At 50.3% G+C, this 26,953-nt stretch overlaps 1 protein-coding gene across 3 annotated transcripts in view; it reads right to left on the reverse strand.

Moving 5' to 3' along the window:
* Positions 1-2,236: 2,236 nt before the first annotated feature.
* Positions 2,237-26,953, reverse strand: part of Sgsm2 (small G protein signaling modulator 2) — a 39,602-nt gene continuing 14,885 nt past the window's right edge. The window contains exons 3-24 of one of the 3 annotated variants that reach the window (XM_063249645.1): positions 20,960-21,122; positions 20,419-20,580; positions 20,064-20,131; positions 19,823-19,968; positions 19,432-19,566; positions 18,828-18,952; positions 18,355-18,422; positions 17,808-17,968; positions 17,521-17,647; positions 15,744-15,878; positions 11,773-11,926; positions 10,607-10,671; positions 10,382-10,527; positions 9,824-9,952; positions 9,400-9,582; positions 7,404-7,787; positions 7,027-7,151; positions 6,434-6,516; positions 6,186-6,295; positions 5,532-5,628; positions 4,332-4,499; positions 2,237-3,823 (exon numbers count right to left, since the gene is read on the reverse strand). In XM_063249645.1, the coding sequence (XP_063105715.1) occupies positions 3,735-3,823; positions 4,332-4,499; positions 5,532-5,628; positions 6,186-6,295; positions 6,434-6,516; positions 7,027-7,151; positions 7,404-7,787; positions 9,400-9,582; positions 9,824-9,952; positions 10,382-10,527; positions 10,607-10,671; positions 11,773-11,926; positions 15,744-15,878; positions 17,521-17,647; positions 17,808-17,968; positions 18,355-18,422; positions 18,828-18,952; positions 19,432-19,566; positions 19,823-19,968; positions 20,064-20,131; positions 20,419-20,580; positions 20,960-21,122 (3,023 nt within the window). In that variant the 3' untranslated portion in view covers positions 2,237-3,734. The remainder of the gene's footprint in view (positions 3,824-4,331; positions 4,500-5,531; positions 5,629-6,185; positions 6,296-6,433; positions 6,517-7,026; positions 7,152-7,403; positions 7,788-9,399; positions 9,583-9,823; positions 9,953-10,381; positions 10,528-10,606; positions 10,672-11,772; positions 11,927-15,743; positions 15,879-17,520; positions 17,648-17,807; positions 17,969-18,354; positions 18,423-18,827; positions 18,953-19,431; positions 19,567-19,822; positions 19,969-20,063; positions 20,132-20,418; positions 20,581-20,959; positions 21,123-26,953) is intronic. The other 2 variants (XM_063249647.1, XM_063249646.1) reach the window with 2 other exon arrangements.

Consider the following 26,953-nt stretch of genomic DNA (forward strand, 5'->3'; position numbering starts at 1 on the left):
TGGCTTGTGAGAGCTGGTTAGCTCTCACCTTGCTGGAGAATTGTGCCCTAGCATTTGGCTCCTTGTTAGGCACTGCTAGGGGCACAATGCAAAGGTAGAGGTTGAGAAATCATTTAGGGGTTACAGTCATGGCAAGCAAGGAAACTCGGTGGTGATGGTGGGATGTCTGTTCACTAAGCTATCCTGTCCAGCCTTTTTTTTTTTTTTCCTCTCTTCCTGAGACAGGATCTTGCCATGTGATTCAGGATGGCCTTGAACTCACTATGAAGCCCAGACTGGCCTCTTACCTCATGGCGATCATCTTGCCTTAGCCCAAATGCTGGGATTATAGGCATGAACCACCATACCTGCCTCCACAAAGCTGTCCTTTCAAGGAAAGGGAAGGAATTGAAAGTTAGAGGACAGGAAGCCATCTTCTCAGCGGGCCTGGAAGACCACTGTCCCCATTTTGTCTCCTCAGTGCTCTTAGCAGGCAGGGTGGAAGTGAACAGGGTTAGAGCGGTTAGCTGATCATATTGTAGACCAATCTGGCTTCTCATCTACCGCAGACCCAGCAAAGAGCGCTGAATGCCTCTCTTCCCTCCCGGTGTGAGCATTGCAGGAGGTTTCTTCTGAAGGATGGTAATAGTGCCTGTGAATGCCCCGAGTCTTACTCTCTGAAAGTGGGGCCAGGTTTAAGGAAAATCGTCTCAGATTCCTCCCAGAGTCCCAGTATCACACCAGCCCTTTTCACTTGTGACACTTGGGCTCCCTCTGCTGGAAGCTCTGGGAAGAGCTGGGTCATGTTCACTGGCCTGTGACCACTACAGGAAAGATTTGGGTTATTATGGAGGACTCCTTTAAGAGTGTCCACTTAGATATTCCTGTGCCCAGCACCGAAGACATGGCTGAAGACTCTGGTTTCACATTGATGACCCATCGTTATCTGAGGGCTCTGACTAGAGCTTCAGGGCAAGCCCAGCCCCTTCCCTCTGTACTAACGGACACCATCCAGGCATAGTTGGACCCTGCATGAGAAGGGCCTGTGGTCAGGGTGAAAACCCCAAGCATGAATTCAGTTAGTTTATTACCCTTGTTCTGGAAGAATTCACTTTCTGGGGTGTGTCCCCATTAAGATGGTGCTTCTAGGGTGTACCATGTTTCCCACTTTTTGCTACCCATAGACAAACAGCCCCCTGCCTCTACGGCCCCACCACCTTGGTTGTGGGATTCCCTGAGCTGCTGAAAGTCTCACTGCTCCTGCTCCTAGAATAATTTACCCAGGCCTCTGAAACTTCTTCCAGGTGCTCACAGCAAAGGAATTGATTCCTCCAAGCCACAGAACCAGTAGAGGGATGGAAAGTGTCCTCCTCAGAAGCTTACACAAGCCCTTGGCCCCAGAGCTCCTTGAATCAACTGGTTTCTTTGCCACAAATCTGTTCTATTTTCATAGCCCAGGCCAGCCTGCTAAGACTTTGGGCTAGAATTTTCAATTCTGAGTTAACAGCAGACTAATGCCCAGAAAGCCAACATTCCATACAGCCAGAAAACATGTACTATTGGAGTTGTCACTCTGGATGGAGAGAGAAGGCAGGAGGACAGGACCTATTATTATTTTCTTTGGTACTGGGAATCAGACTCGGGGCTTCATACTTGCCAGGCAGGCACTGTGCTGCTGAGCTAAATCCCAGCCTGGGACCTATCATAGCTGGGTCCTCCCTTATTATTGAGCCCAACCTGACACAGGTATCTCAAGGCTGTTTAAGTTGGGGGTTTAGCTCAGCGGCATAAATGCCTGCCTGGCAAGAGTGAGGTTGTGAGATTGATCCCTGGTACCAAGAAAACAAAACAAAATAAAACAATATAAAATTGTTTTATACACACACACACACACACACACACACACACACACACACAGAGGCTGCTTAGTGAATGGAGGGGAGAGTATACCTGGAGGACAGAGGGAGGAGCTCATCAAGGCCCAGCCTTTCACTGCAGCAGGTCTGAAGGGCAGGCAGGTGGGATCCAGTGTGAGAGGAATCATGGCTCTGGAGCCCTTCCTCCCCCTGCATTGAGTACCTGAGGTCTATCACCCTGGCTTCCTGGGCAGCCACACCACCTGGAAGCTTTGATTCCGTTTGCCCTCAGCATCTCTGCAGTTGACCCCCTTGTGTTTGGTGATGCAGTGAACAGAATTTCCCAGTACACAGTAACTCAACATTCAGTGTCAGTGCCACAAGCACACCTGAGCCTCAAGCAATGCCAAATGCTGTTTATTCATCTGTTACACTGGAGAGTATAGTTTCTGAGGCAAAAAACATACACTCTGCTCCTCACAAAACCAGTCACTATGGCAGGCACACAATGGCCACCTGTGCTTGGTGGAGGCCACGGACTTATGGATGATAGGGTATGGCAGTGGGGTGAGCTGGCCCCCAAACAGGCCATGCAGTACCTGGGCAGAGGGTGGGCTGGGGGGGATGTGCTGGGTGCAGAAGGGCTGCCGTCTCCTTGTTAATATTTCTCAAAGGCAGGAAGTCTGCATATCTTGGTGACTGCTGGGCAGGTAACAAGCCCAGGTACGACTTCCAGGTTCCAGGAGATGGGGCCTTGCATGTGTTGGGGTACAGGGAGACATGGGATGACAACAAGCAGCACACCTAGGCTTTGGGTCAGAAGCTGGAGCCCTCTTGGCACCCCCGCAAACATGGCTCCTCCCAGGGGATTCTGGGTCCCTAGGCCTCTAAGCATCCTAAGTGGCATGTGGCAGGCAGAGTTGGCCCTTCTTCTCGCCAGGAACAAATTGGGCAGAGGCAGGCATCCCCAGCTCCCTTTGCCCCAGGAACTTAGCAGATGCCTGGGACAGGCCATAAGCTACTACAAAGCTCAGAGTCCTGACCCAAAGAGAAGGCTGAGGCAGGACTGCCTCCCTAGAGAATTGTGAGATCAATCTCACAATCTCTCTGGGTTCCCACGGAGAGCAAGCACTCCCACTGCATTCCAAATCACCCAGCTGACAAGTGTCATTCACAGTTTCTGGGATGCATCTAATGCATAAAGCAAGGGCAGGGTGGTTAAGAATGACACTGCACTGACACACATGGGTGTACTGTGCAGTGGGGCAAGCACATGGTGTTGACTCAGGTGGCCCAGAGGCAGTGTCAGTGCTGCTGAGGTGGGCTGTTCCCACCCAAGGACCATATCCAAGGGCCCCTGACTCAGGAGAGGGCCTGGAGGGTGACCCAGGCCCCCTGGCCCCAGGATTCATGCCCAAATGGACATTTGGGGATGTAAGGGGCTCTCAGGAGAGATACAGCACAGAGCCCTTGCCTGATGCCACTCTACTATGTGGTGCCCAGGCCACTGCAGCCCCTGTTGGCTTTCCAGGCCCCAGGTTGGCTTGAAAGAAGCATTGGGGAACAGTCCAGGCTGAGATGCAGGTGGCAGTGGGGCTATTCCCAGTCATTTGTGAGGGGAACACAGTAGGTGTCCCCAAGGCAGCTGTTCCCTAGGGCTGACCCCTCCTATCACAGCTGTTATCTGAGGGCTTCCTGGCCCCTGACGTGCCCCACAGGGCCAGCACTGCTCAGTCAGATCCCAGGCTCACAATCACTTTGTTAGAACACAACTGGACAGGCAGGGTCATCTAGGGGTGGGGCAGTCTGGGCTGTGCTGCCCTTGAACTTCTCCCTGCTAGAGCCTAGGCGCCTGCTACCGAGGCTTTCTCTCTGTGCTGCCGCTCCCGGCCACAGCACTCACTTGTTCTCTATGAGCATCTGCACCTTGTGGACCAGGTCCCGGGCAATCCGCAGGATCTCCTGGGCATCGTGACGCTCAGCCCGCTCTGGGGAAATAGGGATAATTTTGGGGAGACCCAAAGACAGGGCTGTAGGCAGGGAAGGGGCCCTGTGACTGACTACTCGGTTTATTTCTACCTATTGGGCTTCTGATATCCTGCCCACAGGAAAGGGACCCTGGTATTGTTTTTTTTTGAGATGGGGTCTCGCTATGCAGTTCAGGCTGGCCTTGTGCTCACTTTGTAGCCCAGGCTGGTCTCAAACTCGAAACGATCCTCCCACCTCAGCCTCCTGAGTGCTGGGATTACAGGTGTGAGCCACCACGCCCGGCTGACCCTGTTTTTTTTTTTTTTTTTTTTTTGTCTTTTTTCTTTTTATTGGTACCAGGGATCGAACTCACGACTGCCTGCTTGCAAGGCAGGCACTTATGCCGCTGAGCTAAATCCCCAGCCCCTGACCCTGGTATTCTTGAGAGCCCTCCAATTCTGCCCAGGTCAGGAGTGTAGGCCCCCATGCCCTTGCTGGGGCAAACAGGATCGGGGAACCAGCTCATACCATTGAAGAACTTGATGATGTCTGTGAAGTCCATGTTGTTATCCCGGATAATCTCTCGGTAGGCCTCCACCAGGGCCAGAGCAATGAACAGGACAAAGTGCTCCGATGAGATATGCCTGGCTGCCCAGATCACCTCCCATACAGCAAACACATCCTCATACAGCAACTCTGGGGACGGTAAGAGGACGACCCACCAGTCTCAGGCACAGGGCTGGTGCTAAAGCTAAGCCTGGCTGCTCTGCTGCCCACAGGTCTCAGGATGGAGCCACGTGGGAGACAGTGCTCCACCAGCCAAGATGTGGAACTCTCCCAACTACATCCAGTCTAGTTCAAGAATGAGTGTTCTAGTTGGGTGTGGTGGTGCATGCCTGTCATCCTAGCACTTGGGGGCTGAGGCAGGAGGACCACTGCAAGTTTGGTCCAGTCTGGACTACCTAGTGAGTTCAGGGGTAACCTGAACTACAGTGAGACCCTGTCTCAAAACAACAAACCAACAAAAGCCGAAGTTCTATACTTGAGATGAAGGTCCTACCCTTTTCTTCAGCTATTTTTGCCTATTTCTCTTTGGTTCCTGCAGACTCTGTTGCAGTACTTCACTTTTCCAGGGCAACCCTCCTTTTTCTGCTCGTGGAAAAATTGGGTTGAAAAAAAGTTTCCCCAACTATCACCTGTTAGGGTGGTACTGAACTCTGGCTGAACCACAGAATCACTTTATATCCTTTTAAGAACATGTGTCATACCATCGATACAATCAGGGCACAGGACCTGCTTAGCATCCAGAGTGCCTGGGCTCCATCCACAGCACCATTAAAGAAACAAAAGCAGCCAGGTATGATGGCACAAGCCTGCAATGCCAGCACTCTGGAGGAATGAGGCAGGAGGACACCAAGTAAGAGCCCACTTAAGCAATTTAAAGACTTGGTGATACCATATCTCAAAATGAAAATGGACTGAGGATGTAGCTTTGTGTGATATCCCTGGGTTCAATCCCTAGAGCCCCAAACAAAACGCAACCAGATGAAACAAAATATCCCACAAACAAAAAATCCTAAATAGAACACATATGCCCAGGCAGTAAACCTGTTTAGGTAAGGGCATTAGAAGTTTTTCACCTCTCTAGTGCATTGTAAGGGGGAGTTAAGGGAAAAAGAGATCTCTGATTGCCCCTGACCCAGCCTCACAAACTAACACGATTCTTACCTCTTTTAAAATCCAGCAGGAACCAGCGGTAACAGAAATAGAAGTGGGTGTAGTCTCCATTCTGATGCATCAGCTCAAACAACTCTGAGTCCAGGATCTCATGGGGAAAGAGGGAGAGACCAACCTGATGCTGTCTCTCCGCCACCTTCACCCACCACACCCAGTGGGGCTGGCTGCCTCATGCTGCTCAGGTCTCACTGCGGGGTGCTTAAGTCTACTGCCACACCTGTCTCTCTGGGCTGTATTCTTTTTCAAGTTGTGCAAGTTTCTGGGTATCTCATCACCAGACTCACAAGCACACTCATACTACTCATCAATTTGTAACACCGATAATAATTTTTTTTTTTTTACCGGTATTGGGGATTGAACTCATGACCGCCTGCCCACAAGGCAGGTGCTTATGCCACTGAACTAAATCCCCAGTCCCTTTTTTTTTTCTTTTTTATCCGTACCAGGGATCGAATTCACGACTGCCTGCTTGCAAGGCAGGTGCTTATGCCACTGAGCTAAATCCCCAGCCCCTGACAATGGTTTTTAAAATAGAAGAAATTAAGCTTTTATATAAAGGATGCTTCTGGAACACTTCCTGGCCTCCATGTGGCAGATGTGCAAGCCCAGCAGCCACTGGGCCCATGGGTGGCTGCAAGACCTCACCTGGATGAGGGAACGCATGTTGGCAAAGTGGGTGTCCATGGCGCCCCCGCTGGGGAAATTCTGGCTCATCCTTTTCATGAGGTGGCTAAAGCAGCTGTAGGCCAGCTGATCTACAGGGAGACAGGAGTGAGGTCTGAAGATGGGTCAGCTTACAGTCCTCCCCTCCCAGATCTTGCCACCTTCTCCTCTTGCCAGTCCATCACCCCAAACCAACTTCATCCTGGTGACCTCCATTCTCCATCCCTCACCATCATCAAGGATGACCAAGAGAGGTGCCAGCAGATCACACATGCCTTGGACGTAGCCCATGTCCAGGTGCTCCCACACGTAGCTGAAACAGTAGGGCCAGTCACTGGAGCTGTGCACCACCCTTTCCTCCTTGCAGGGATCCTTGGAGCAAGGCCCTTAGAGCAGCCTGCTACCTAAAGTCTGCCTTTCCAGGACACTGAAACATTTACTATGCATCCCACACTGAGGCAGTGGGTTATTACTATGGGTCCTGCCCTCAAGGTACTCGGAGCCCAAGGGAAAGAGACAAGAGGCCATCACAGCTTGCCATGAGGGCCAAGGGAATAAATACAGGTAGGGCTTCCTGAAGATGTGTGGTTGAAGCAGAGATTCAAAAGACTTTTGGGAACGCAGAGGGTGGCACTACAGGCAAAGTCATCTTGACAGGGTGCTGTGTGTGACTGCATGTACAGCAGGGTGTCTCCTGGAATGTTTTTTTTGCCTGACAGGCACTTGTGCTACTGAGCTACATCCCTGGCCTGAACAGAATCTTTCACAGAGCAACAGGGAATTCCTGTCTCCCACTCTGAGCCTCCCACCCCAAGGCTGGTACCTGCACATGATGTCTCTGAGCCTCTCGAGATTGGGGGGCGTGAAATACCAGTAGTTTCGGTCACATCTCTGCACATCCTTGTCTATGCGATGCAGATTTAAGGCCACAGTGTCCAGTAATTCTATCTGGAAGAGTGGACAGCCCTCAGCAAAGAGGCTGGCAAGCCCCTCCTGGGTAAGTACATGAGGTGGTTCCCTAATGAAGAAATAGAGCCAAATAGGGAACCCAGGGTATTCTGAGAATAGAATGCTTTGGGGATGCTGAGAGATGGGTCTGGTATTCCCTCCAGGAGAGCACCCCGCCACCCTACAGCCTGTCCCCAAGTGTCAGCATGTTAGGTGGGCCTCTGGGGACAGTGCTGGGGTATGTCCACGTACAGTGTAGGCTGCAGCACACATGGCTGCCAGCTCCCCATCTGCCTCCAGTTCACTGGCCTGGAGAGCCTTCTCCTGGCTGGGCTCTTGGGGCTCAGAAAAAGCGTGGGCTGCAGAGGCCAGCTCATTGGAGCCTTCCTCTCCACCGCCATCCTCCTCAAAGCCCACACTCTGGCCCTCATCTAGGCTGGACTGGATGCCTGAGGCCACAGAGTAATTTCGGGAGGATGGCAGCCCTGAGTCTGGAGAGTCAAACTCCACTGACTGCTGCTGCTCCACCATGGCAGTGCCTGGAGTCCCGACTCCTGGTTCTTGCTCGGGGTTTGGTCTGGTGTCTTCAGAGGCCTGGGGGCCTGGGGTCTCCAGATCATCCACAGAGATAAACACCTGGTGGAGTGAACAGATGGCAGCTCTTACCTGCACTCCAGGACTTTCCTGAAGCCCCTGTCTCCTCCCTAGGTTGGAATGGAGCTGGGATGGAGAATTTCTTCACAACCCTATTCCCATCCATAGTAGTCAGCACAGGCTGCCAAGCTGGCATCAGACCCAGCTAAACAAGTGGAAGAAATAAGGCTTTGGGTGAGGGAGGATTATCTTTAGCCCTATCCAGTCCTGGGTCATGTGAAGTACACAAGGCATCCTGTGGCTGCTGCATGGAAAAAGGAGCCAAAGCTTTGACACCCCGTGGTTGGGTTAAATTGCCATTCTACAAAGCCTTAGGTAAAAAGCCCAAGAGAGCTGTCCTAGTGTCTTAATACAGCTGTTGGAGCAATGTTGGGGCTAGAGAGCAGGCTGGAGGTTTTAGGGAAAGCAAGTTCTTTCATACTCCTTATATTTAAAGCAGGACAAGAGAGTAAACTTGTATAGCAAAGTACTTAGTTATGTTAGCCTTCAGACAAAGGGCCTCAGAGAAGTTAGAAGTAAAAGAAAACATTCTATCATTCTATCAATTGAAGGAGTCATAGGGAAAATAAGATTAGATTCCCCCCCCCCCAACTGGTCTATGGAGCAAAAGGCATGTTCAATGTAGTTTTCAATTTGGGCAAGAAACCCTACTTGGAACCTCTTCTGTCTCTCTTAAGTAGTTTTCTTTCTCTCAAAGATATTCTGCTCTTAAAACAAAACAAAACAAAACAAATCTGAAGTGTTGGATAAGGATACAATTCTGAAACAATCAAGAGACTTAGAATGGAGGTGTACCCTAGCATCCTGAGAAAGGCTGAGACAAAAGAATCAAAAGTTTGAACCCAGCCTGGGCAATTCAGCAACTTAATGAGACCCTGTTTTAAAATTTAAAAAATAGGGGACAGGGGATTAGCTGTAGCTCAGTATGAAAGTTCTAAATTCAATCTCCAGTACCTTAACAAAGCGGAGAGGGTGTTCTAATCCACAGGCAGATGTGATACCAGGAAGACCTACCCACTAATGCTAGGAACTAGCGCTGGAATCATTTTTTCAAGGAGTTAGAAAAAATCATAGGGAGGAAGGATCTTGCCAGCACACCAGCAGGACTGCTCTAAATGTTCCTGTTCTCTGCATAAGAACTCTCTACGCAGCCTCTGAATTCAGAGACATGTGAGCAGATATAAGCGAACCCAAGCCAGAGATGGGAAGGTACTGCCCAGAGATGCTCTTTTCATCAGTAGTGGATCCAGGGTCGAACCCAGGGGTGCCTGTTGCTGGCCTTGAGTTCTTCCTACATGGATGGAGGGCTTCCTTAAATCCCAATACACCTGTCTTGCCCTGCTCATCTGTTGAAACAGCACAGAGAACTATCAGAACTATCTCATCTGGTTCTTACGACTCCCAGCAAAGTAGGCAGCAGGGCAGCGCTTATCCATTTTTCAGCTGAACAAAATGACCCACAAACACAGCAAGCCTTCCTCCCAGGGTTCCAATGCCAGTCAGTATTAGAGGCTGGGCTGATGTTCAGGATTCCTGAGCATCAGAGGCTCCTGGGGCCCATCCCAGGTCCCCACCCCTCAGCCAGCTGGCTCACATCATTGCTGATGGTGGAATCTCGGTGGATGAGGCGCTGCACGTGGCTGTCAATGCTGCTGCCCGAGGAGAACTTGGTGAGCGCGGCTGGGTGGGCCTCCCGCTCCCGCTGCCTCACCACCACCTCACAGGCCTTCCACTCTGTCAGCACCTGCTGGTACCTTGCTGCCACCGCCGCATCCACCTGTGCTCAGACCACACAGTGACCTTGGTGGGAGGGTGTGCCAGAGTTTCCTCCTCAAGAGCTGGGGCAGCTGCCGACTAGAGTGGGGCCTCAGGTGAAGGCCACAGGGGCTCTGCTACCATCTTCCTCTGCCACATTTCTTTTCAGCTAGAAAGGGGCTGAGGCTTCTGAGGCCCCCCTCCCTGAAGTTCTGTGGCCCAGTTCCCCAGCTCCCTAGTGCCATGCGAAAAGGCTCCCTTACCTGCTCCATCTCCTTCTTATTCATGCCAAACTTGTAGTGGCCAAGCAGAAAGGGCCAGATGTCCTTGCGGATCTCATGCTCCACACCTCCGTAGTAAACCCGCCTCAGCAGCTCCAACTCCTTGTAGTTCTGAAGGAGCCGGGAGAAAAGACTGTGCAGGCCCCATGGTCACTACCCTGGGGGTGGCTTACACAGGTGAACCCATCCCATGGAAAACCCTGTTAAGGGGTAGTGGTGTCCTCCTGTGTCCCAGGGCATAGCTGCCCTCCTTATGGGACAGGAGCAGCCCAGAAAAGGACAAAGATCTGCTCGTGGTCACAGCAATACACAGGCAGAATGAATTTCCAGCTTGGTCCCTTCCCACATACACCTACGCATCTTTGATCATCTCTACTGTCACATGGGTCACTCCATGGCCTGTCAACCCCGTCCCCTACTGTATTTTACTCAAATGACCATTTAGGCTACGGAAGCTGCTCCCATAGCACCCAGCTGTGTACAACTTCTGCCCGCCTCTGCCCTTGACTTGGTCTCTGTTTCTGAGGCACAAAGTCGCACCTTTTTGTCCTTTTGATACTTGCTCCACACATCCTTGGTGAGGCCTCTTGATGCCCCTGGGGGCTGGTCGGGTGGGATAATGTTGTGACGCACCAGCGCTGACAGATGGGTCCGCACCGTGGACAGGTGGCGGCAGTAGGCCAGCCCTGTGTTGGGCAGCCAGGAGGCTGTGACTGCGGTGCTCCCCACCCCAGCCCCTCGAAGCCCACCTCACCGCACACTCACAGCCATAGAAGGCGCGGGACACAATCTGCCTCTTCATGCTCTCACACAGTAGCCTAAGGGGCAACCTGTGGGAACAAGACAGCTCAGAGGGTCGGCGTTCATGGCCGCTGCAGGGAAGAGATGACATGAAGGGCATGGGAGGTGGTGTGGGGAGAAGATCTATAGCCTCATGGCTTGTCAGCAGGTTTCCATCCCTGGCATCCACCCATAAAATTGCTGCCCTCGGGGCTGGGGATTTAGCTCAGCGGCATAAGCGCCTGCCTTGCAAGCAGGCAGTCGCGAGTTCGATCCCTGGTACCGATAAAAAAAGAAAAAGACAAAAAAAAAAAAAAAAATTAAAAAAAAAAAAAAAAATTGCTGCCTTCTGGCCCCAACTACACAGGGACCTTGGGCATCTTACTTTGCCTGAGTGAATCTTGGTTCCACATGAGAAAATGAAGAACACCTCCTGAGGATCACCAGGAGTAACAGGTTAAAAAATAAAGGACAAAGCCAGGTGTGGGGTGGCTCATGCCTGTAATCCCAGCACTTGGGAGGTGAGGCAAGAGGATTGCTATGAGCTCAAAACCAGTCTGGGCTGCAAAGTGAGCTCAAGGCCAGCCTAAACTATATAATAAGACCCTGTCTTGAAAATACAAACAAACAAACAAAAACGTGACAGGAGGGAAGCACACAAAGGCTGCTTATATGGCCCTTTCCACATGGTAGGTGCCTTGATAGGTGTTGCATGTACACAAAGGTGTAGCCTGATAGCAAGATCTGTTTCTACGCTGGGAAGGAGCATCCATTATGTGCAGGTACAAGTCTAGGTGCTCACGTAGTCCTCACAAGTGCCTTAGAAAGCTGGCCATATTATTCCCATTTTACAGGTAAGGAATCTGAGGTTTAGAAACATAGAGGCTCCTGAAGACTAAGCAACTTGCCAAAGCCACATGGGTAACACAAGTGAAATATAAACCCAACTCTGCCAAACGCCATGCTGTCATGCAACTGACATAGTTTATAAAAACAAAGGATAAGGGCTGGGGATTTAGCTTAGCGGTATAAGCGCTTGCTGGTACCAAAAAAAAAAAAAAAAAAAAAAACCAAAAACCAAAAAAACAAAGGATAAACACACAGATGGATATGGGAATGAGAAGCTAGTATTCTGGGCCCCGTCCACTCACCTGTCAAGAATGCAGCTGCAGTGGCTGGAGGTTGCATATGGGGAGCTGCAGGAGGAGCAGGAGAGGCAGGAAGAGCCCTGGCTACACAGGGGCTCCAGGTGCCAGGCTGCCAGGCCAGGCCCAAAGCCCTGCATCTCAATCATGTCACCAGCATCTGAGGGTAGGAAGGAGCTATGGTCAACACCTGGCAGGCCTCCTCCCCCATGTACCCTATAGCATGCCCACCTCTGTGCCCAGAGCTGCAGCATGAAGTCACACATTGATGCAAAACCACAGGGATGGTTCCTGCCTGGGCCAGAGTTCAGAAACGGAAATTATTTCCCAGCCTCCACCAAGCCTTGAGAGGGCTGTCTTTTCTATGTGTGATAATATACATGGACTGAGTGAGCATTGTATCTACCTACCTTCATCTTACTACCCGGAAACAACCACTTTCTAGAGTAAAGGGTGGAAAGAGGAGGAACACCAAAAGACTGAGTTCTGGAAACTGCCATTAGTCCAGACTTTCAGGGTTCAGCTTGGTTCTCTTGGGCAAACTTTGAGATGTTCATGAAGGTGGCTGAAATCCCCAAACTGTGATTCCCCCTCTCCTAGGAAGAGTCTCCACTGATCAAAGCCCCTAAAAAATCCCTGAGCTACTTGGTGCTCAGACCTTCTGAGGGGTTCTAGATCTGGTGGACAGTGGTTAAGTAGGAACAGTGCTCCCTGCCAAGTCCAGACACCCTGCAGTCTAGTGTGACTTCGTTCTTCTCATAGGTGAGCTGCAAGGAGGGTCAAATTCCCCGGGCTGCCAGGGACTCTGAGGATGGTGACTGGGCACACAGGCCCACCATCCAACATGGCATCATAGATGAACACATAGCTGCAAAAGATGGACAGTCTAAGCCACTGCAGATAAGAGCCTTCAAAGCCAGCCGCGCTGCTGTGGGTCAGAACTCAAGCCCCTTGAGAGTTTCCATGGCCAAAAGTGAAACAGGATACTCCTTGGGGATGCTGGTAGGTCCAGGGAGCCATAGAGATGAAGCATAGCGAGTGCAGGAAATGAAAGAACAAAGGATGACACCATGAAGGAGAGGGAGAGAGCGGAGAAGAGTGAAGAACAAGGATAGAGCATGTGTGCTGAGGATGATTCTTTCAGCACCAGCTTTCTAGGTCAATCTAATGTGACCCTGGATCAGCCTGGACCCTGGTTACTACGGTTTGGAGCAGGCCTGGGCCTGCTTTCTTGAAGTCAGAATCCAGCTGAGTGTGCCTGGGCGGGGAGGATGAAGCCCATTCTCTTCCCATCCCCTCAGGGGCTGCCCTGCCTTGACATTCCCCCTCTCAGACCCACAGCTGGGATTTGTGTAACTATCTGGCCCTTTAGCTCCACCAGGAGGCAAATTAAGGAAACACACTTAGTGAAGGTGGTTTCGGCTCTGGGAGTGAAGGGTTGCAAGCCATGCCTGAGACTTTGGGAAGAAGAGAGGGAAGGGATAAGTGCAGGGAGGGTGGGACAGGAGCCCAGCTCATGCCCCTGCAGCAGGCAGGAGGGTCCAGTCCTGGAAAGAGCCAGGATAGGAGCTGACTCAGCCAGGCAGGCAGGAGGCAGCAGGCAGGCCGGCAGGCAGGAAGGGTGGCAGATGTAGAGGACATGGGGCAGGGGTGGACAAAGGAAAAAAAGCTCATGTCCAGAAAGCAGGGCCCAACCAAGCCTGAATCAATGCTCTTCACCTTAATTCTCCAGGAAGGAGCTGAACCAGCCAGCATTGAACACTGTGTCTCTGAATGAACCCAGTGCGATAGCTGGAGCTCTGGAGTGACTGGGTGAGGGGCAGCAGGCTGGGTGGGAGGGATCTACTGGGTCAGCTTTGACTCTGACTCTCTCCTCTGAGCATGAGGAAAGTGCAAAGGAAACAATTAAGCTGGGTGAACCCGACAGCCCCTAAGACTCTGAGTGAAAGGCGCCTGGCCTGGAGCAGAATTAGAGTGAATAGCATCTCTGCTCTCTGGGGAAGGCAACTGGAAAAGGGAGAAGAGGGGAAGGGGAAATCTGGACACCTGCCACTTGAATGACGTGCACAAGTCAAGCATGTTGCAGGCCTGAAAAGCAACAGCTAGCAAAATGGACTCAACAGTGTTGTCATTATGGACTAGAGTGGAGGTGGGGGCTCCCATCGCCATCCTTTCTCCCAGTGACCTGCCTTCTCCCATTTTCTAAGTATTGGGGTTCTAAGAGCTGCAGAGTAAGTTGGTTCATTCCAAGTTCCCAAAGGATGCCCAGATCAATCCTGAGGCCTCTGATTCTGCAGGCCTAGATCTGCTCCTGGAAGCCTCAACCCTAAGACTAGTTAGGGATAGGCTTCTTATTGTCAAGTCTGCTGAGACAAGGGTTCTGCGGAGCCTTCTACTCTTCAGCCTGGCTGCCAGTTCACAAGGCAAAAAGGGGTTCCTTAGCCCCTTTTTAGAACTCAATCATATAACTCAAAGTCAACCTATAAATGAGCAGCAGCCTCAAGTCCAAGTTTGCGAGGAACCAGGTGGCAACATGTGTGTGGGCAATAAACATGGGAAGTAGTATGTTTTTTCTTACAGACTTGTTGGAAGGGATGGAAAGGAAGAAGAGCAGGCCCAAGGGAGGTGAGTGGTTGGAAGGGTGACGGCTGGCAGGGATGATTGAGGGGTTGCTGGGTGTGTTCAAAACCATAGACGTGGCTGGCAGGGATGAAGAGGTTCATAATTACTGGCTTATTAGCTGGGCTAAAGGAGAAAGCTCCTTGGCAGAATTCTGTGGAGGAATAACGCAAGTGCTGTATTCTTAGGCTCCTCTGTAGGGACACAGAAAGGGATAGAGATGGAGAAGTTCCCTAAACTCTATGGAGCTGGCCTGATCTCATCTTGACCCCTCAAGGGCCCCAATCTGGCCTTCACCAGGCCCCAGCCTGGCAGCTCTCCAAAGAGTGGGGTTCCCTCTTCAGCAATCCAGCTCTGTGCTAAGGAAGATGAAGATGAGCACAGGAAACCCAAGGGACTGTGGGCACTGTGCTATGTCATTTCCAATGAAGAGATCTCTGTAATCATGGACTCAAGTCTGTGAGGGTAGACACACATCTGTCTGATGTCCTCAAAGCAGCATCTGGCATGGATGGGGAGACTAAACTCTGGGAGGGTAAGACACTTGCGTAAACCCACTTAGCTAACAAGGAACACATGTGGGGCAGGCGATGCCATTACATATGCTCCTTCCTGGACCCCTGCTGCAGTTATTTCTAGATTTCACGATAAAGTACTGGTCACCTCTGCTGGAACCCTCAGGCCTACTGGGAACACTGAACCCTGGGGTCTCTCCAGTGGTCCTCCCACTCCTTGCTTGACCTCTTTAATCCACATGCCTGTCAAAGGAAGGGGCTGCTACCTCTGTCCTCATTTTGTTCAACTGAGTCAGAAGCACAGGGTTGTTGGGCATGGTGGTGGACACCTACAATACCAGCACTCAAGAGGCTGAGGCAAAAGGATCATTGTGAGTTCAAGGCCAGTGTGCACTACACAGTGAGACCTTGCCTCAAAAACAAAACTAAACGAAACGGCTCAGGGCTGAGGCTGGTCTTTCCAATTAGCAGGAGAAGCAAAAAATGAGATCATACCTGGCATTTGCCAGCACTGAGCTAAGGGGTGGAGAGGGGCTCAGGTAGGCCCTTCAGGACCTCCAAGAAGCTGTCAGTCACCCCTATACCTCTGTTACTCTTCTCTACTCTCAACACGAAGCCCCTTCCTCATGGCCAGAGCCACTCATTCTATAATCTCTCCTTTTCTTGGAAGCTCCTGTTTGGCCTCCTTGTTCCCTCCCTAATCTGGTTCCTGATAGAAGAAACCACCCAGGGTATAAGTCCCTTAATGCCAACACTGCTGTTTGAGCCCCTGCGGTGGGTGGCAGGTGGGCCCAGGGGGTTGGGTGGAGGATGAGGTAAGTCAGGGAGGGGAGGGATAAAAACCTTTCATCGGATTGGGAGCTGTGAGGTTCCGCGAGCAGATCATTGAGAGCATCGCGTGTAGTTTATCCTCCTCTTCCTCATCATCGTCCACCGAGGCCGCGCGGCTGGCCGCTAGGTGGTGGTAGTTAATAGTGACTGCTCAAAGAGAATAGCGAGAGAGGCAGAGGCATGAGGACCCTAGTCCCTGAGCAGAAGGAACCAACTTCCTCCTTAAGGTGAGTGGCGCAGAGGCTGGGATCACCTTGAACCTGCAAGGCACAGAAGAGGGGAAGCAAGGATCTGAGAGCCTTTCTGATGATTACTTGGGAGAGAATAAAAGCAAGGGTGGGGCTGGGAGGCAGCTACAGAGCTCCATTCTTTGGAGGAGTCCTCTCTAGGAAGACCAGAAGAACTAAGGGGAAAGGTGTCAAAGACAAGGACTATTAGGGACAGGCTGGCAGCTCAGGAGCTCAGCAAAAGCTGGCTGAGGCTAGGCACACATAAATGCTGGCAGGTAACTCCTGATCATTCTTCAGATTCCATATTCAGGCTGGAATCTGAAGATTCCACCAAATCCCACTTTCAGACTATAAATTCAACCTTCTGCTCCTCCAGGGGTTTTCCCACAGCTGCTCTTGAGAAGCCAGAGTAACTGAGTTTCAGCCCCTGGTACCCTGGCTTGCCCTCTATGAAAATAGTCCTGACAGTGAAGCGACCAGATTTGGGGAATGCCACTGACTGAAGAGACAAAGTAGGATAAAGAATCTAAATCATGCAACAGCCTAAGATTAAATACAGGGCTTGTGGCCCTATAGCCCAGGGGTTACAGCACCAGTCTTATAAATACAGGGCTTACAAACACATTCTGGCAAAAGCTGTCTTCTTGCCAGGCACATCTGGGGGGGGGGGCGGGGAATCACCTACACTTTGTGCCTTCTAATCCTGTTGGGGTAATCTGTGGTATGGCTATATGCATATATGCAGTCTAGGTCATCTGTCTTCTAATATAGAGACAACTCAACAACATTTTGGCACCAGTTAAGAACTTGAGGCAGCTGGTGGTCTGGTTGGCAGTAAGCACTTTGGGCTGGCAAATTTCCTAATCATTTCTTCAAGAAACATGAGTTTGACCCAGAGAAGCTTATGGGTCTGACCAGAAAGAGACCTTTGGTGTAGATGCACAATTATAGATAGACATTGTAGGCTTAGGGTGTGTGTCCAGGGCAATGCACAACCTGTGAAGGTCTGGCTACCTTTGGGCTGCCAGCTCTGAACAACCAACCTGCAAGCCACCCGCTTCAGATGCAACTTTTACTTCAGCAAAACTCCTCTCATCAAGAGTTGGCTTGAGGGGAACTCTAGCGGCAGGGGAGTCAGTGAACAATTTGTACCATCAAAAAAGAAGCACAGAGCCCATGCCCAGACCACTTTGTGGAGGCTGGGTGGCAGGCTTAAGAGAGATGGAAAGTCCTACTAGTCTAGTCCTACTCTCTCTCTCTTATTTTTTCTGGGGCAGAGCATGAAAGGGTGACTAGGAGAATTCTGTATAGTGATGCTTGGGTCTGCTGAGCAAAGAGTCTCATGATGAAGAAATGGGGAAAGACAACCAGGCAGAAGAGAGGTTAATTTACAAAGGGAGGATCTATGGATAAAAGGTCTAGAAGACAGACTAAGCGACGAATCCTTTGTCTCAACCTGGTCTGATCAGTGGACCTGTCTGCCACCCTTTTGGGTGATGCAGCACTCAGCCCCCTGATTACCTCTCTTCTCTTGCATGGAGAAAGTTCAGAACACTCACTGTGCTCATGCTTGTGCCCAGGGTAGATGATCCGGAACACGTAGTCTGTGGCCCGCCTCATGCCCAGCTCCTCCACATCCACGGATCGCATGCTGCTGCGTTTCCGTAGCTTGGGGAACACCTTGCCCTGCAGAGGGAGGGGGCGGTCAGGCTGTCCAGGGAAAAATCCCACCTAGGGTCCCACCCAAGGCTGCTCCTAAGGACTCTGTGTGGGGAAAAGAAGGAAGGAGGCTGATGAACCACCCAACACAGCCCTGCACCCAGAGCTTCTTCCCATGCTGAGGTACCTTCCCCTGCTGGGTCCACAGTGGGGGCTCCAGCTGTCCTCGAGGCAGCAGCCCATTCTCCAGACAGGACAGAAAAGAGAGCAGGTGTCCTCCCTGTGGGAAGTGCAGTGGTGGCCTCTGGATTCCGTCCTGGCTCACCAGCACAAGCGTGCCACCATTCTCTGGAGAATGAATGTGGGAGAGTGAGGCTGGGTCCCTCCTTGAGACCTCCCTGTCCATCACCATGGCCCCACTGGCCGGCTCTCCAGGTTGGGTAAGAGGACAGTCAAGCTAGAGTGTGGCCCAGTAGTTGCATTAACAGGGATGGCAGGAGGGCTGGGGTTGGGCCCAGTAGTTGCATTAACAGGGATGGCAGGAGGGTAGGGTACACACCTAGCATGCACAAAGCTCTCAGTTCAAGCCTGAACATGGCAAAAAATAAAATAGAAATAAAAATAAAAATAAGGAGAGGGAGACAAGAAGTCCAATGGGCTCCCTGCAGTGCATGGCTGGGAGAACGAAAATATCTCTGCCTTCACATTGCTGTGCCCTGGACAAGAAAACTTACTTTGCTGGTGGCAGTGGATGCAGACAATCTGACTGAAGGGCACCACTAAGGCATAATCCCAGTAAACGCTGAAAAGGAACCAGATTGGCGTTACTGTGTCTCAAGACCTGTCATCCTTTCTTGTCACCTGCAAGTGATTTTCTCACCCCTGGGAACTATCCTGAAGGCTGGACGACAACTGCTGAGAAGGGACCTCAGCCAACCATGTCCTTCTGAGTCCCATGCCGTTATCATGGCATAAAGCCAGTTACGTTCAGCTGCCTAGAGCTGTGGCTCAGGCACACCTCTCCTGGCCAGGCTTCACTCAATCCTAGAGCACTTGGCATGCCCGAGGCTCCTCTCACTGCAATTCTTGGCACTAGGATAAGAAGTGGGGGTGCCTCCTGACACAGGCCAAGTCTCTCCATCTCCCTGCCTGGGATCAAGCCCCCACTCCCTTTCTGAACACCAGGAACAAATTTCAAGGGCCCCACCTCTTTTCTAGCTCGGAGTCCCCCAGAGTTCCATTCATGAGCTGGTTGGGGGTCCACTTCAGGGTGAGGCTCTCTGCAGACTGGTGCAGAGAGAGGTAGCCGGGGACAGCCTCCATGTCTTCTTTCTGTAAGGAGGAGAAATACCAGAAGACAGACCATGAGAGGCTAGGAGGCTCCCTGGGATGGCTCATGGAGATGAGCTCCAGGTGCAAGCCAGATAGGAGCTGGACTGGAGGCTAGGAGTAAGCAAGGGAAGATAGGAGCTACATGGCAGATCTGGGCGTTTCTTCCTCCTTGGCCTGGCTCTGCCCTGTCAGCTTCCTAGATGCCAAGTGTGTTGCCAGGGAAAGCCAGCTCCAAGTTGGGCAATGACCCTGTCTGCTGGCCACCATTCCTTAACCCTGGATGGCCCGGTTTTCAGTTTGCCAGGAAAGATGCCATCTCTAGCTTCTGCCAACTCCATGATGGGTATGAATCATATGAAACAGGGTGTGTTTTTCCCTCTCTTTGCCCAGGGGCTGCAGGAAAGAAACAGCTGTGGCTAGAGGTGTCCAGTTTGGAAAGGGGGACTGAAGTGAGCTATGGTGGCCTTAAGTTTTCCTACCGGCTGTACCAGCACGTTGTTCTTGCCATACAGCAGCCTTGTCCTTGAGTTCTGGTGCAGGGATTCCACATACTCGCGGGCGCAGGCTGCTAGTCTGTCCTCTGATGCACTGCCACTAGAATGCCGCTTCCGGATCTGCCAGGAAAGCTATGGCTCAGTTCCAGGCTGGACTTGAGAATGCTCAGGCTTCCGTGCTGACTCTCAATCTCTGACCCCCGTCCCTTTCCTGCCCCTGCTTTGCTTTAGGCCATGGCCTAAGATGAGCTCTTGGCATTCCTACAAGCAGGCTCTTCTGTGATGGCCACCACCTAGGGGTCAGTTTCTCCTCCCTACAGGCGCATGAGCATAGCCTGAATGAATGAGCACAAGGGATAGGGAAAGGGACACCCACCCCCAGGGCTGGGCGCTTTGCAGGGGAGTCCTGACGATTGGGGGGACCCCGGATACGGTGCCTCTGGACCAGCTCATCAGCAGAAGGGTCAGTCCAGTAGTGATCAGCTGTCTTGAGCTTTGTGTATTCCAAGGCACAGGGTCCCACTGTGGCAACAGGGATGGTTAGCTTAGAGTGGCCTCCCTTACCATTTGCCCCTCACCTTTCAGCCCCACATAGGCCTCTTATCTCTCAGGCTCACCTAGAAGAGAGGCCAGGATTGGCCCAAACACAGGGTCTGCCAGTAATGCTTCCTTCTCGTAGAACTTGCTGCCAGGAGACAAAATGATTGATGGGATTCATGGACTCAGTCCAGGGCAGTCAAGCTCACCAGGAAAAGATGTACCAACAAAGACTAGGTTCATGTTAGTCACCAAGAAGGGGTGAGTTCATAGGATGGAGCTTTAAAATTAGGTGCACGGTGTGGTTTAAGTTTTTAGAGTGCTAAAAGGGAAGATGGAGGCATGCCTAGACTAGCCAAGCATGTGGAGGGTGGGGCTAAAGCCTTGTGCAGAAGATGGGACAAAGGAGGGGCCATTTGGGGGATGGGGAGTCACCTGCAGTTTTCCGCCAGGTACTGTACAACCCTGTCCAGAACTTTCTCGATGAGTGCTGTGCGTACCCATATATGTTTCAAGGCCTGTGGGCTAAGGGCTGAGGCCTTCCCGCTGGCTGAGCCCTGTCTCCGCAAGGCCTCCTGGTTGCCTCCTGAAGGTTTCCTGCAAAGTAGGGAAGGGCTTCAAGAGTGCGAGTGTTTAGGGGTAAACTCTATGGCAATGGCAATAAGAACAGAGACCAATGCCACAAGATAGGAGCCCAGAGGCTCCCTAGCCTGGCACTGGGAGTTGAAGAAGAATAGGACTGCAAGGTTATGAGTTTGATCCCTGGTACAGAAAAAAAAAAAAAAAAAAAATCCAGAAGGAGGATGGGACCTTGAGTCTCCAAGAAGCCAATTCCCATCCTTAGGTGGTCCCTCACCCAAGAGGTACTGAAAGGCATGGCCACAAAGCCAACCCTCAAGCAAGTTGTCCTGGGAAGGAGCAAATGCCAAGAGAAAGAGCAGAAGGGAGGGTAGCGGGGTATAGGCCCAGAGCTCACCTGCCCTCTACTTGTTGCTGCAGCTCCTGCACCTTGTGGCAAATTTCACCAGCCACAGGGCACGTCTTCCCCACCTTGGTGAACAGGGCTGCCATCTTGTCACTGCGCAGGAAGCCAGCAGCACGTCGTTTCAACTGATGCAGGAGGCAAGCTTCTACTGCACCTGGGGCACAAAGGAAAATAGCACCTGAACCTGCAGAAGAGGGGGGAGCCTTCTCTTTCCTATGTTCTTTCCCAAGCCTTGACCTACGTTGGAAGGAGGGACAGGCCCAAGAGATACACTCCGACCTCCTTTCAGACTCCTCCCTGTCCCTCTGCTCTGCCCGTAGTAGGCCTGAAAGAACTGTGACATGCCAAGTATCCCTCTCCCTCACCTTTTATTTGCAGCATCACCCTGTAAGGCTTTGAGGACCAACTGGCTGGGATTGGCATGAATGGCTACACCCAATCACAAGGGCAAGCAGAGAAAGCACCTACAGGACAGACAGGCAGAGAGCATACAGCCCAACAGCCCTCCTGGAGAGCATGGTGATGTGGTTGCTAAGGAACAGGGCTCTAGAGGAGCTGAAATATTGATGAAGCCACTGCACAGATTAGTTCTGACAGCAACCTCTGGCCTACTGATGAGCACTTCTAAAATGAGAGATTTCTAAAAAATTAGAGATCTCTCTTTTCCTTACTGGGAGAGCTTCCCTTTATTCATTCACATTTTTAGGAGCTGGACTTAAATGTTTCCATCTGAATCCTATTTACTGAAAAGAGACCCCATAGGAAAGAAGGGCTTGGTGGGAAAGGCAGGGAGTTGTTGCCCTGTGTATGTGCAGACTGTAAAAATACTACTGTAGGGCCTGGGATATAGCTAAGAGGCACAGTGCCCACCTAGCAAGCATGAGGTTGCGAGTTCAATTCCTGGTACAAAACAAAACAAAACAAAACAACCAAAAACCAAAAACCTTGAAGAATACTATAATGTGTACATGGGGGTAGGTCACACTGAGTGAGGTGTACTGGAGACAGGGAGACAGAGAAACCAAACTCTGGGCTTCACGTGACTACTTGCTGCTTCTGGGAAACCTAGGTAAGTAAATTAATACTATAAGCCTTAGTTTTAGCATCTGCAAAATGGGGAAGACTTTTCAGGACTGTGTGAGATGTCTTAAAGACAGGTGTGACGTACTCTGCGTAGGTTCTGGCTCTAGAGAGGCACCAGAGCCACGTCAGTCCCTGACTCTTCACCCTGTCCACTGAGACCCTGTCAGCCAATCCATAAGTCTGGTTTGGCAGGACTGCATGCACCAAAGAGAAGATCATAGTTGCTTGAGAGTAGGGTGGGTATCCTGCTGTTTTAGAGATAGGAGGTCAGAAGCCATGTCAAGTTTATTTTACTGGCACTGTTAGGACATGAAATTTGGACTTAGGGAATTAATACCCAATTAGGAGCAACTGACAAGCAGTCACTGATGTCCTACAAGGAGCTTTGCTCGGCCATCTCTTGGACTGAAGTCAAAAAGGGAGAGGGGCCAGGTAGGGTAGTATATGCCTGTAATCCCAGTATTAGGGAGGCTAAGGCAAAAGGACAGTACCAGCCTAGACTACACAGTAAGAGACTGTCTCAAAAAAAAAAAAAAAATAAAATAAAATAAAAAAAGAGGAGCAGGAGGAAGAGGAAGAGGAGGAGAATTCCTAGGGCAGTGAGGAGCCTGCTGTAGCACGCATGCCCTGGGTTTACCACCATGCCCTGGGGCCATAGCCAGCTAGCTATCTTAGGGGAGGGAAACAGGCAAATCCTTTCCTTCACACCGAGGTCACACACATTCATGAACATATTTATGGAGACAGAGATATCTACCGGTATCATTCATATAGGGGGCATGTAGGGTCATCTGTGGCTTAGATCTCTTCATTCTCCTTCCCATAAGTCAGTCCCTCTGGTCCCTAGAGTCTTGTGTGGCCTTGGGGTGTGGAGATGACTCTCGTGTCCCAGTCTGTTGATTCTGGGGCTGTGGCAGCTATAGGCTCATGCCCAGGGGAAGGCTGTAATGACTTCTTGAGGTTTCATTCCTTGTCTGGATGGGAAAAGGAGGCACACTAAACACAGCCAGAGAGGCAGCAGGTGGCACCAAGTCCTGCAGGGAATCATGTGCCTTGGTGATGTGACTAATTGCAGGGCTAATGAGTCATTAGCCTTCCCACCTTCTCCAGGGGACTGCAAATGCAGTCAGGTGGGAAGGTGTGGAGTAGCCACCCTGCTGAGCCTCACCAACCCTGGCAGCCAGCTTTTCAGCAAAGGCCCAAGATTCTCTAGAGAGTGGAGGTGTTTCTCAGCCATCACTCAACGAGGAAATGCTGAGGGAAGCCCAAACATCACACCCAGTTTCTCTGCTTACTCCACATGCCCTAAGTTCCTTCTGTGAAACACTGGGCAAGGTGCCAGTGTGTATTGGCAAAGGAAAAAATCCTCCTCACCCTTCACTTTCTAGGCAAAGCAAATGACCCTTTAGGTCAGATGCTTTTGGCCTAGTTCCATGTGCTCTTTAGCCAGTAACTATTGAAATCACAATTGTTCTAACCTGTTTCTACAGCAGTGTCCCACGAGAATCAGCAAGTGCAATGAAAAATGTTACTATGTTCAGTGTGTAGGCAAAATAATAATAAAGATAATGGTAAGAGAATTAGGATCCTAGCCTAACAGGGTTTATAGATGGGCTTCTTGGGTTCCGAATTACAGTATCCTAAAATTATATGGGGCTGGGGGTTTAGCTATAGACCAGTAGGGAGTATGTGAAAGGGAAATATTTCTTGCCTCAGTCTCTTGAGTGCTGGGGCAACAGGCATGCATCACTACACCCAGCTTCCCCTAAGATTTCTGAGTTGAGCAGAAACCCAAATATTTCCACTGAAACATAATCTTCCCACTTCCTCTTCTCTCATCCAATATACAGTGAATACCACACTCAGAACAACCAGCGGAGCCATCAAAATAAAGTCCAACTCTGTTCTGAAACATTTCTCAGGGAAGCTCTTTTGCAGACAGAATGGGGGACAGTCAAGCACCTTTCCCCAGGAGGAATCATATAGAGGCTTGACAGAAGGCTCAGAGCACCTAGCAGAATAGTTATTTCTCTTTTGCCCCAGATCTGCCCCCCATGCTCCCCATCCCCTAGGATCAAGGCCATGTAGGAGATGCTGGGTCCATCTCCCACTAACTGAGCTGTTTGGATCCTGGACCCCAGACTGAGAATTTCAGGCCCCCTTGGGTCCCAGAACCACCTACAGTCACTCTGGACACCACAAGGTATCCATCCTGACACCATTTGGCTCATTCTATTATTTTATGTTTTGTTTCTTTTTTGATACAGAGTTTCATTATGCAGTTCAGGCTGTCTGTGAACTCACTCTGAAGCCCAGGCTGTTCTGGAACTCGCAATAATCCTGCTGCCTCAGCCTTCTGCGTGCTGGGATTATAGGCATGCGCCACTATGCCTGGCTCTGGCTCATTTTATATGAGAAAATTTGTGCTAGTTAATAAAACCCAACACTTGTTGGGGTAGAAAGGTGTGGGCAAATGAATCAAAATAGAGAAAAATGACTCAACAGGAACTATCCTGTCACCTCCCATTCTGATCTTATTATGGTCTTCAAAACTTAGGACAGATGAACCTAGCTACCTCCTCCACTGTCATTTATTCCATCCTACTGACCGGACAACTCAAGGAATTCCAGCTCTCAGTGCGAACTAAATTAACTCCAGCACTTTGCAGGAATTCCACCCTAAGGATTTGAAGCTGTCTTCCCAGGGAAAGGCTTGGGCCACAGACTAGCCCCAGTCTCCAGCCTCTGATGTGCCCCTCAACCCCACTGAATTATGGAGTTTATCAAATGCTGTTTAAGGCTGGAGACCACAAGTGCTAATGGGACCCTTTAGGGCCCTACTCTGACACTGATTAACCACATAGGAGACAAGAGAAGTAGGTAGAGGAGACATTCAAAGTTGGTAATCTGCTTGCACACTGCTGGTGGGAAGGCTGGCTAATACAACTTCTATAGAGACAATATAGTACTATCTACAATGTATATATAACCTCTGGTCTGCCAACTCTTCTTCTGGAATCTTTCCTACAGATATAACTCTACGATTACTTATGTGTAACAGCAAAAGACTGACAACCATCTACATGTCTATCAATAAGGTCAGACCAAGTAAATAACAGTAGATTCCCACAGCAGAATATTGTGCAACTCTGAGAAACAATGAGATGCTCTCTAGGAACAACAGTGGAAAGCTCCTCAAACGCAACACGCAGGAGAGCCTCACTGCATGGTACCTTTCAATTACAAAGAGGATGGATAAACAAAAATTACAACCTTTTTCATTAAAATAAAGAAAAAACTCTACCACAAGGTACAAAAGTGGTGATCTGTACCAGGTGTGGGAGTACTTATGTAACTAGAGGTAGTTAAGATCCCTGTGAGTTTGACGTCAGCCTGGACTACATAGCAAGACTGTCTCAAAAGAAAAACAAACAGACAAAACATTCAAAAGCAACCTGTATATTAATAGGAGGAAAAGTGGGCAAATGGGAAGTGGGGAAGCAGGGTGTGATGGTGTATATCTATAATTGCCCTGCGTGGGAAATTTAGCAAGACTCTCAAAAAATAAATTAAATAAATAAAAGGGTTGGCTGATGTAGCTCAGTGCAAAGGCCAAGCTGTACTCTAGAATCACACCCCTACCTCATACATAGAAGAAAGAAAGAAAAGAAAAGAAGACTTCAGAGCACAACTTTATCATATAGTTTTGATTTTTCAACCAGGTAAGCGTGTTACTAATTCAAAGTAACAATATCATAATCAAGTTGGTGACCATCAAGAGTTCCCATCATGAGAATGACGTGAGGTTCTCTTCAAATTCACAAACCCTAGAAAGGCTATGTCTGTCCACCACACCCACTTTTTCAGCAGCTCCATTAGCAAATAGGATCTTCCAAATGGCTTGGTTCCCTATTCTGTTGAGACATCTGCTTAAGTCAGCAGTATATAACCTGAAATGAGCAGGGATCAGAGAAACAATTCCACAGGTTGGTCCATACCCAGGAGCTCACAAAAATGAACTGAAGTGCTGGGCCTGTAATACATTACATATCTGTAATCCCAGTACTCTGGGAGCATGAGTGAGGCAGGCAGACTGAAAGTTTGAGCCCAAGCTGGGGGTGGTGGTACACACCTTTAATCTCAACACTCAGGAGGCTGACACAGGAGGATCTCTGTGAATTTGAGGCCAGCCTGGACTACACAGTAAATTCAAGGTCAGTGTGCATTACATATTGAGATCCTGACTCTAAAAAACCAAAACCAAAGCCAAAACCAAAAACACCAGAAAGTTTGTACCAAGCCCATTCTGGGCAACTTAATGAGATTTTGTCTCAAAATAAAATAAAGCCTGAGGATGAAGGTCCTGAGTTCAACCTCCAGCACTAGGATGGGAGTATAGAGCTTCTAGGAAATTTGGCAGTGATTAACAAGGGGTCTTCAGTGTGTTCAGGGGCCTCAGAAACAAGGCTCTGGGAAGGATCCCATTCCAACATGCCTCTCATGGGTGTATGCATGTGTATTTAAAACAGGGCCAGCAGCCAAGGGGTCTGAACAAGCCCAGCCCTAGTCTAGCCAAGGATTTAAAGGACTAGCACAGCCTGGTTGAAGTACAGGGACACAGCATCTATAGTTAGTACAGATGACATGAGGCTGGGCCCAAGGTACTCAGGAGAGGTGGGAATGGACAAAAGCAAGTGTGAAAAGGGCTGCTTGCTCCCCCACCTCTGGCTCAGTTTCATCTTTACACCCAGATGCCATCTGTGGAATTGGGGAGTTCACTTGTAGTTACCACAGAGAATTTGAGGGAGGGGAATGTGGGCAGAGTAGTCAGCCACAGGTGGCTGTTTGGTCCTGGAGCTTTGGCGGTACTACTATGAGCAGAACTTTCAGAAACTGAATGCC

This window comes from Cavia porcellus, unplaced genomic scaffold, assembly GCF_034190915.1.
Source record: "Cavia porcellus strain 051 isolate PalLab524CR breed Dunkin Hartley unplaced genomic scaffold, mCavPor4.1 scaffold_6, whole genome shotgun sequence".
NCBI lineage: Eukaryota > Metazoa > Chordata > Mammalia > Rodentia > Caviidae > Cavia > Cavia porcellus.